The sequence below is a fragment of the Sylvia atricapilla genome, chromosome 18 (assembly GCF_009819655.1).
Source record: "Sylvia atricapilla isolate bSylAtr1 chromosome 18, bSylAtr1.pri, whole genome shotgun sequence".
In the NCBI taxonomy this organism is placed as follows: domain Eukaryota; kingdom Metazoa; phylum Chordata; class Aves; order Passeriformes; family Sylviidae; genus Sylvia; species Sylvia atricapilla.
Window position 1 is genome coordinate 2348669 of NC_089157.1, and position 10593 is coordinate 2359261.

Consider the following 10593-nt stretch of genomic DNA (forward strand, 5'->3'; position numbering starts at 1 on the left):
ACAGTCACAGCCTGGGCTGTGCAGGGACAGGGCAGCTGCTGCCTGGGGAATGGGTTATCCTAAGAACCAAGGATTTCCACTTCTGGGGAGCTGCTAACTATATTCTCTATTGCCAAACTGAAATATGGGGCTCAGCTTCCTAGTTTCCTTCCAGCAAGCGATGTCTGCACTGTCCAGCTCCCTTTGAACTGCAGCCTGGATTTCAGCAGCTTCAGCCAAATGCCTCCTTCACTCCAGGACAGAGCCAAAAGGTGGCCTCTGGTTCCTGCCAGTCTCAAGGGATGCCAGATGGGTGACTGCTCCTGCAGATTCTGTGGTGCTGCAGCCATTTGTGGCATCTGCATTGGGAAAGAACGTAAGGCTCTCACTCAGCAGTCAGTGGCTGCTCAGCTCCCAAGGTATGACGGACCAGAGGGATCCCTCTCCAAATCCCTTCTCCAGTGATGGTGAGGGTGCACAGGGCACCTTGCTGTTCCCATTCCCTGTGCAAGGGTCACCTACCAAAACATGAGAACTGACTGGCTGCTCCATGCTGCTGGCAAGTGGGAAGGGGAGACAGGTGGGTCCATCCCCAGCAGGCATAAGCCAGCTCTCTCCAGGCTGGGACAAGCAGCCTGAGAGAGGTGGTCCCATTGCCACTCTCTCCTTTCCCTCTCAAGACAGGGAAAGGGGTTGTCCTTTCAACAGCATCCTGTGGCATGTCCAGAGTGAGGGCTCTTTCCCAGATGGATCAGACCCTCTGACTGCCTGCCCGGGTTTCTGGCTGCACAATGCCAAAGTGGGAAAAGCCATCATCAAAATTTGCCCACTGCCTTAGCTGGATTTGGATATTTTCATGCAGCTGTGGCAGTGCAGGATTTGCCTGGGATCCTGTCTACAACGGGGTTCCATATGTAGTGGACAGGAGAGGGACATGACAGCTACATGACCAGGATGTCCTGCACCACCCTGCATGTCCCCACATGGAAGCAGCAATCACTTAGCAGCCAGTGACAGTCTGTGTCCTGGAGCAAGACATCACCCTGTCCTGGAAGCAGGAACCCATCCCAGGACCCCACACCCACCTTTCCATCCCTTCGGGGCCCTTGGTGACTGCTGAGTTATTCTGGGCACTGCGTTCCTGACCCCCTCTCCTCATCCCAGCTGCTCCAGGGCCAGCAGGGAGGGCAGCGGGTTCCTCCCATTGCCCAGCCCGGACGCCAGAGTCAGGCAGCAGCTGCTTGGGGACCAGCTGAGGACAAAGGCGACACGGAGCAGCCCCATCCCCCCAGATACCTTGGAAGGGACAAGGGCTGAGTTACAGCAAGGTCAAAGGCATCATAATACAACTCCAACAGAAAAGAAGGAGCTGGATCTGAGGACCCCCACTCCACGGACTGAGCTCTGGTCAGCAGCTCACCATAAAAGGATCAGGAAGGGGTTTGGGGCCAGCATATCCACACCTCCCAGCCCCCAAAGAACGGGCCCACCTCAGCACCAGAGGTAAACAGAGGCAGAGGCAACATCCTTGGCTCCTTGTCAAACCGAAGTCGTGCCCAGCTTCCCTCAGGGACTCTGCTGCCTGCAGGGACCCCTCTGCCAGGTCAGGCCCCTCCATCCCAGCCCTGCCTGGGTGCTCCCCACACCCCATCCCAAGGGAGCAGTGGTGGGACACAAGCCAAGGCCTGCCCGCTCCCTGGACCCCTGCCGGGAACCCGATCTGTTTACGCCTTCCCAGGATGGCGGGTGCGTGTCGGGAACGGCCCCGGCAAGCCCGACTTGGCGGCGCAGGCAGGACGTGGGAGCCAGCCCTGAAACCCCCACCTGCTGCCCCGCAGCATCCCGGAGGGGTGTGGGGAGAAAGTCAGGGAGCACAGGGAAAATGGGACCCTCCTGCACCGTTTCTTGCTCTGTGCTATCTACCCCTCCTGTGGCATCCAATGCCCCCGACCCTGGCCATGACAAGAGATCATGGTGAGCTGTTCCATCCCCAGGCCTGGCAGGGAACGGCTTTCTGAGCAGTGGCAATCCCTCTGGGAAAACACTGGGAGAGCCAACCAGCCCTGGAAGCCTCATGTCCCTTCCTGGAAAACGAGGTACTGTTTTTGCAAACACATGGCCAGCAACACATGTGGCACAGTGGGCTGATGGCCACATGTTGGTCCCTGACCCAGGGTCTGGCCTGTGTCTGGCTGGGGCTGAGAAGAGGCACCCACCTGCACTGCTCCTGGGAGGAGATGTTCATCCAGGACTACTCACCTGGTGTGAGTTCAGTCCCACAAAGCCATAGGCATTTGGAGCAGGCTGCAGTGGGACAGAGTAGAGCCATCACTTTGGGGACTCGGAGCTGGACACCTGCCCATTCACACCAGGTTTGGGGTGAAAGGCACAGAGAAGCAGCTCCAGGATATCCATGTGCTGCTAAATATAACCAGTGGGACAGATGCTTCAGGACAGGGAGTTGCCTGTGCCTCAACACTGCTGAGGAGGAAACTGAGGGCTCTCCCAATGCTTAAGTAGCTCTTGAGGTTTGGAGACACAGAGCAGGTCAGAGGCAGCACCTCATTCTGTGCAGGAGCCTCCTTCCCTCTAAGGAGGAGCATATCCTTTCTTTTTAAGCCAGCAGGATTAGCAGGTACTGGTTCAGAAAAGCCAGGAGGGCTCATGAAGCCCTTCCCATCTGCGTCAGCCCCACAAAACCAAACCAGAGCTGCTTCAGACCAAGCAGGGCAGCCTGGGCTGCAGCCCAAAGCAATCCCTGGGCCATGGCTGTGCTGTAGCCCACACTGCTGGCCAGACTCACCGTGTCCCCGTGTCCCCCATGTAGGCAATGATTTGCCACCAGGGAGGACTCTGGCCCCTTCTGGAGGCCACTGAGGCAAGTGGTTCTCATGTAGCCTTGCCATGGTGGGGACACATCCCAGGTCCCTGAGGGGCTGCACAGGCTGTGAGTTGGGTGTCCTGCCCCAGGACACAGGACACCCACGGAAAGGGAAGTTCAGTCGGGCTCCCAATCCCCAGTGTCCATACTGCTATTTGCACCCAGTTCACCTCCAGCTGGAAACCCCCTTCAGGCTTATCCACGCCTGTCCCGGCAAAGAAACGAGGCGATGCCTCACAAGGGACTGCTGCAGGGGGAGAGTGAGTCAGGCAGCCCCTGGGAGAGATGCTCCATGGGGGCAAGAGGTACCTGCAGAGTGGTGGCAGACCCTGAGCCAACCTCACTGCTGGGGACACCTCAGTGACAGGCACCACATGCCCTTGCCATGCTCGCCAACTCCCTTGCAGGCAGACAGAGCCTTACACAACCAGCCGTGCCCAGCATTACGAAATCCCAGTTTTCACCCCTCCCAGCACAGCCGCCCACCTCAGGTGGCCGAGCCAGGCCCAGCTCCTGGGATGGCACCCGGGAGGACAGGGCAGGGGTCTGGGCATGGCATCAATGCCGGGGGCACTGCGCTGCTCCCTGCGCAGCCTTGGCTCGGCCCGTGGGGAGCGGCACTGGCAGGGCTCGGCGGAAGCACAGCTGGACGTGTTACACCAGGCCTGGGATGCTGCAGGAGCCGCATACCTGCCTCACGCAGGTTCTCCCTGCTCCCTTATCTCGCCATCGCAGCCCTGCTCACTTGCAGCTCCGGCCCTTCTCCCTGGGGTTGCAAACGGCACCTACCCAGGGCAGCATCCCGCAGGAGCGAGGGATGGGCCAGAGTATCCAGCCCTTCCCTGGGAGGGTAGAGATCATACTGACAGAACCATTTCCAAGCAGTTTGGGCATCTCCAGACAGGTCTGTGACTCACCAGGACACCTCGGCAAGGCTTGGGTGATATTACAGCCCCAAGGTTCAAACAGAGCCCTCCCTCTCCATCCCAGGCGTGATTTTTTAGGGAAGCCAGGATGGGATTTCGGGGGAGCCGGAATGCTTGCAGCTCCTCCCCACCCTCTCACTTGCTAGAGCAGCCAGAAGAAAAGAGGTGGTTTATTGTTATTTAGTTTCTTGCCCCTTTCATACTCCTTTGCCGGAGTTTTTGCCAGCGGCGGGCCCTGGGTCTGGCGGGGATCCAGGACAGCCGAGGCGCTTTTAAAAACAAAGCAGGGCGCGTGCATGCACACATACACGCACGGCATCAACCCTGCTTTTAACTCTTGCCGGAGCAATGCTGGTGGAAGCATCCATTTCCAGCAGGAAACCATCTTACACGCGGCCCATCGCCACTGGGATCCAACAATTCACCTCCAATCTTCCCAGAAAAACCTCTGCAGCATTGGGAACCTGACAGAGACGTGGCAGAAGTGATGCTGGTCCTTATTGTGGTCCACCAGCTCCCTCCTGGAACCAGCCAAGCCAGAGGATGGAATGCCTGTTCTGTCAGTGTCCTTGCCACGTCCCCTTCTCTGCAGCCCTGGGGAGCATTGTCCTGGTTACTGCGCCCGTGTGCTGCGTGGTGTCCCTGGGCTCAGGACTACCCTCCCTGTCTGCCTTCACGCTGTCCTCATCTGAATTGTTGCATGTTTCTGGGTCAGACAGCCAGAATGGCCTCTGCAGCCCTTGGGAAGGGGCAGCTGAGCCCCCTGCTCTGGGCTGAGTCACCAGGAAATGCCCAGGGGATGGAAATTCCCCTCCTGTCCCAAACCTCCGCCTCCTGCCTGTGACACTGGGGATGGCTGCCAGCTTGGCTCCATCCATGGCCCTGAGGGGGACCTCCACATTTCCAGGAGATCCCAGATTCCATGGGATACCCCAGTGTTGTTTGGCCATCTCCAAAGGACAGCAGCATGGCCTGGAGCAGGCTCAAAAGTCCCTACATTCATCCCCTTCCCCGGAATTAGCCTGATTTTCCCCCCACTCTTTTACAGAGACAAGAAAAAGTCAGCTGCAGTGGCCCAGGCTGACAGCAAAGGACCACAGGCAGCCCTGCCAATGGGTGTCCAAAGGCTGGGGACAGAAATACAGACCTGGGTCAGGGGGAGACGTGGAGCTGTGAACACAGGGAAATGGGGTGCAGAGGGGCAGGGCCAGCCGATGCCCAGCACTGGCTCCTCCATCTCCCCGTGTGACGCTGTTTGCTCGTGCCTTATCTCCTGCACTCGGCACAGCGACGTTTCCCCTGGCTCTGGGAGCTCCAGTGGCAGCCGGGCCCCTTTCCAAACACAACACCATTGGAGCCCAGATTTGAAAACCAACTGTCCCTTCACTCCTTCCGCTGCCTGCGCAGGGTTTTTCCTTCCCAGCGTGAGAGGTGGCAACGCCAGGATATGGATGGGAAAACCCACCCAGCAAACACCAGGCTGCCGGAGGAGCCTACCCCCCAGGGAGGTTGGAGGCCACGGGAGGAGGAAGAAAGGACTGACCCCACCTCGCCGTGGAGCTGCAGCCCCTCCACCATCCAGCCCCATGGCTGCTGCACTCTCTGGAGCCTTTGAAGCCTCTTTCCTCCCGCTCCCACCACCCACCCAGCGCAGGCCGGTTCAGGAGCAGGTCTGGGCATGCCGTGGGGTGGTGGGGTCCCCGGCACGGGGCCGCTGCCAGCCCGGCTCCCCGGGCACGGCGCCTCGCCCCGCTGCTGGCTCAGTCCTGGAGGAAGAGGGAGTTTTGCCCGTTTCGGCAGAGTTTCTCAGCGTCTCTCCGCAGGCGTGCCCACAGCCCTTCCAAGTGGGAGCGCAGCTGCGGAGCCGGTCCAGCCCGTCAGACCTACAGCGTGCGGGGAGAGGAGGGGAGGACACAGCCAAGGACGCTTTGGGAACTCGTCCTCGAAACTTGGGCTTCAAGGGACGTGGCCAGGGCCACACTTGTGCTCGGTGGCAGAGTTGGCAGCTGCCTGTCACTGCCTGGGGCAGGAGTGGAGCAGGAAAGGTCCCCAGGCACCCCTGCACCGCTGCCACCAGGGAAAGCCATCGGGTGTAACAGAGCCTGACATGATAAGGACCCTGCCCAAGGCCAGTCTGGGCTCTGCCCTGCAGCCAGAGCAGGAATAGCACCTGGAGTACCCGAGGGTTTGGGACAAGCCTCACTTGGTAGTAGCAGTGAAGAGGAGGATGGTCCTCCTCTGTAAGGGGGGATGGCACACTGGGCTTGCTGCCTGGCACAAAGGCACATCCAACACCATTACAAAACAACTCCCAGATTGCAAAAAGGAGCGACTTCTCCCCCAAACAACTGCAGACCTGCTGCTGTGGGGAGAAGCAGAAATCCCAGCAGGCCATGAAAGGAGAGGGGATATTTCTGCAGAGGACAGGGACACAAAGCGCCGCTGGCAAAGGCTAACAAATCACAGGAGAGATATTAAACCTCATGCTTTGAGGCTTAAGCTGATACACCTATTAGGGATTAGGAGGAAATTCAAGGGGGAGAGGAGTGAGTTATCCCACATCTGCCTGCTACAGTCTCACAGCACGTGGAGCAGCATCATCCTTCTGCGAAACTACATGGTGGCAGCAGCATCTGAGGGCTGGCACAGCTCTTGAGAAAACCTTAACACGCTTTGTGCTGCTGGGATGCAGCAGTGAGAGGCTCCAATACAGGAATGGAGATAAAGCCAAGACCCCTCTGCAAGCTTTGCTAGCGTTTAACAACTTGCTAGGTCATGGCTCAAACACAGCCATGTCCCAGGAGCCCGCTCCAGTCCTTAATATCTAAGGTCTGGAAAGCACCAACACAGCTGGAGAAATGGGGCAAGTGGTTACTGAATCTCCGCAAGGGAGCAGCTGACCCCCAGCAGGGCTTTGCTCCCTGTCCTTGAGAGTTTCACACCAGTTTGCTCAGCTGCTGCCCTTTCTTTGCACTTCACACACGTTTAAATAAAAACCTTCACCGCTCCCTTGAGGAAGGCAAACAGTGAGTCCAGCTCCCATCGCCTTCCACAGCTCCTCCAGCCCCTGGCTCTCACAGGGGCACCCCCTCTCCCAGCATCACCCTGGCATCTCCCCATCCCCTGTCCCTTGATCCTGCATCCAGGGATGGGGACATCCAAATTGCAGGGCACCATCCAGCTCCAGGAGCTGTCGCCCCTGAGACCCCTGCCCAGAGGGGTTGTGTCTCACCTCCCCCAGGAGCCCCAACCCCTGGGTGCTGGCCCTGGCCAGGCCAACTGGTGCATTGTTGGCAAGGGCAGCAGCCCAGGGACGTGATTGATCGCGGGGGAGAGAGGCCAAAGCCGTGATGGGTCGTTTAACAATTTCAATTAAACTCTGCAGCGCTCCCGAGGCAGAGGGGAGGGGAGAGGGAGAAGGAAAATAAAAAGCGGGATGTTTCCATTGCCAGGGAACCTCAAGCAAAGCATGGCTGGCCTGGCAGGAGCAGCCTGGCTCTCCCAGACCAAAACCCCCTCCCTGGCTGCAGGAGTGACCACGGCGTCACACCAATGTCCCCTTCCCGCAGGCGGGACAACTGCCCTCGCCTGCCCTTTCCCTCCTGGTTCCTGCCTCCAAAAATCTTGTCCCTGCCCACCCCACCACCTTGGAATGAGAGGTGCTGTGACCCACTTGTGTGGCGGCGCTTGCTCAGGGAGGAGGCTGCGCACAGAGAATATTAAACAACGTGTCCCTGAAGTTCCCGCTGCCGGGACTGGCGCTTGGATTTTGCTTACGTGCGGTGACTTTTTTAGGCGCAGGAAGCCCCAGAGGGCTGATCACAGCGATCGAGCTCCCAATCCACTGAGACAGCAGAAGGACTCTTAGAGGGATTTAAAAAAATATATAATGATAAAAAACCAAAAATCAGCATCTCAGCCTGTCATATGGAAAAGGCATTCTAATGAGCAGCAAAGCCAGCAAATGCTTGGCTCACATAGCATCGGTGAGAAGAGGGAGAGGGAACCATAAGGAATGGGGAGCAGTGGTGCCCTCCACGCCAGGGATGAGCCTCCAGGACCAGGCTCCTACCCTCCAGCCCCACAGGAGCACCACTGAGGGCTTGCAGCAGTGGTCTTGGAGGGGTCAGGGTTTTTTGGCCCCTCCTTATAAAGGAATAAAATGAAAATAAGCCAAGGGAGCTGCTGATGCTGCTGCAGCGGGGGAGTTAAACACACATGTTCACGTGGGTGCCCCACGGCTGCAGGGAGGGGAAGACTCCAGAGAGAAAACAGACGGGATTGAACTGGGAGAGAGTTACTGGAGGGTATGTGAGAAAACAAGTGTGACTTCACCCCTCTGGGTGTGCAGGAGGAGAAGAGCCTGCACACACTGCCTGGCCATGGGACATGAGCTCAGGAGACGGGGCTGTGTCAGCCAGCAGGACACTCCTGTCCTGACGTTATTTATTGCCTTGGGGGTGTCCTTCAACCCACCCACATGGGCAGACTGCTCTTGTTCATTTCTTCGAACCAGTGCAGGCACAGTCCCTGAGCAGCAGGGGCAATGGCACCAAGTACCTTCACCCAGGGAAGGGGCACCACATGCCCCTGTTCTGTGAAGGAGCTGGCTCCCAGCCCTTCTGAAAGCCCAGAAGTTAAGATTTGCAAAGTTCTGGCCCCAGTCAAAGCTTTCCAGTAGATGACCCAGGGAAGCTGATCCTCTCCTCACGTTTATAATCCTCAGCCTAACCTGGGTTTCTCTGTACCAGCCTCTACACTCTGAGCTGTTCCTAAGAAGCCTTAAAGCTTCTCCGGCCTGAGTTTCCTCTCTCCCTCCTCCAGACAGCTTATTCCCCTTCAGCTTTCCCACACACCCCCAAGAGACCCCCCACGATGGGCAGCCTTGGCAGGGGTATCCACACTCCCACAGCCTGGGCATCCAGGGTACACCTTTCCCCAGCCAGACACGGTATCAAGAGCCCTTTTATTTACTTTTCCCAGTTTCCTTCTCTTGGTCTGTCAGGAGAAATGACCAGGAGCTCAGGTTTATACAGGGCACTGTATTAGTGCACTGGCCACAGTCTCATCCACCTTTCCACCCTCCCCATCTCCTCCAGATGCCATGCAGTGTCTGCAGGACCCAGCGGCCCTTGGGGACCTCCCCGAGCCCTCTGTTCACTCCAAGCTCTGCTTACTACTGACCTTTCTGAGAGCACATGCAAGAAAACAGCCCTGCTGAAGGGTTAAACATTACCAGACTGAAATTCAAGGCTTGACGATTGGTTCCAGTCGACTGGCTGGGACGATAATTTTTCACAAGATAAATACCGGGAGTGAGCAGCGACCGCTAAAGACCCTTTGTAGCAGCGTCCCCCTCCAAAGCGGTTCACTTCCCCCCAGCATGGCTGCTTCCCTTCACCCACCCCTGCTCAGTGGCCCACACTCCAGGGCCCCTGGCCCCAAGCCCAAGGGGAACCCCAGCTCAGCTGTAGGATTGCTTACAGCCCAGTCATTCATCCGCACGGGCTGTGCTTGCACTCCCGCATCCGGCCGCAGCATAACTCGTGTGCCGGGGGTCAGAGCCAGCACTTGCACCCTGGCTGGGCCAGCATTGAGACTCACACCCCACGACTGGCAGCAGTGCCCAGTCAGGGGGAGGGAGCCCACGGCTCTCTGCCCAGGTACTCACTGCTCTTGGATGCCTTGATCTTGGCCACCAGTTTCTGCACGCCAGGTACGTCCCCGTTCTTCACGGCCTGGATCAGCTCCTGCTCGCGCCCCATCGCGGGCAGGTGGGACCAGCAGCAACAAAGAAACCCTCAGATTCCAGAGGTTTATAAAGCCATAGGAATAAGCCCCTAATTCCTCAAAGCACGCTTTGATGAGAGATGAAATCCAGGAAGAAAGACACTTTACAATCCCACAGGACATAAAAACCAGAAGGAAGAAGTCTTTCTGTTAAGGGCAGAAGTCCCTTTCTGCGTCGGGAGGAGCAAGACCCAGATGGGGTTGGGTTGGAGAACATGCAATCAATTAAAACAAAAAAATACTTCAGTGCTTGAGGACAGGCTCCTGGCAGCACCACAGCTCTGTGAGACAAAGCCAGGCAGCTCGGGGCAGGGTGTCCAGCGCTGGCAGCATTGGGATGCCCTCAGCCTCTCACAGCACTCCTGGAGCCAGAGGTGTCGTGCTTTGCTCCCTTCAGCAGGCTCTGCTGCGCTGATGAGTCCCTAATTCTTCCCAAAGGGATTACGAGCTCGTTGCCATCTGGAAGTTATAGATCCTCCCTCTCTGGTGCTCATTAGCCCCTCGGTTTTGGCATTCCTCTCGGTGACGGCACTGCAGGCACGCTGGAGAGCCCCGCGCACGGCCGAGCCCCGGCACGGCAGCCCGGGACCTGCGGAGGGAAGAGCAGAGTCAGCCCCCAAAGGCCATTTACCTCCCGGCTCAGTCGCGACAGCTTTTGTATCCGTGCCGAAGAACGAATACTTTGACTATATTTAGTCCTGGAGGGGACTTGGCTCATTCTTATGTTAAACGGAGAGGGAAGAACCTATGGAGGAAACGTCTCGAGGGTGCTGCCCCCAGGGGGGGACAGGGGCACAGCTCCTTCCCTGTCCTCCCGGGGCCACACACACCACACGGCGCTTGTGTTTGTGCCCCCTCTCCTTTCCCGAGAGCAGCACACAGGGGATGGAGCACGGAAGGTTTAGCCAAAGCCCTCTGCAGCCCACGGGAGCAGGTCAGCCTGCCTCACACTCTTCTCCTGTGCAAGGATAAACCCTCACCCTCCAAACCTCCCGGGACACTCAAATGCCCTGGGAG

The 10593-nt window shown here is 58.0% G+C and overlaps 1 protein-coding gene across 1 annotated transcript in view; it reads right to left on the reverse strand.

Annotated features, from left to right (window-relative positions):
- The window catches only part of CASKIN2 (CASK interacting protein 2), a 30568-nt gene extending 20938 nt beyond the window's left edge, over positions 1-9630 (reverse strand). The window contains 1 exon segment of the mRNA XM_066331980.1: positions 9458-9630. Within this exon segment, the coding sequence (XP_066188077.1) occupies positions 9458-9551 (94 nt within the window). The 5' untranslated portion in view covers positions 9552-9630.
- Positions 9631-10593: the final 963 nt, after the last annotated feature.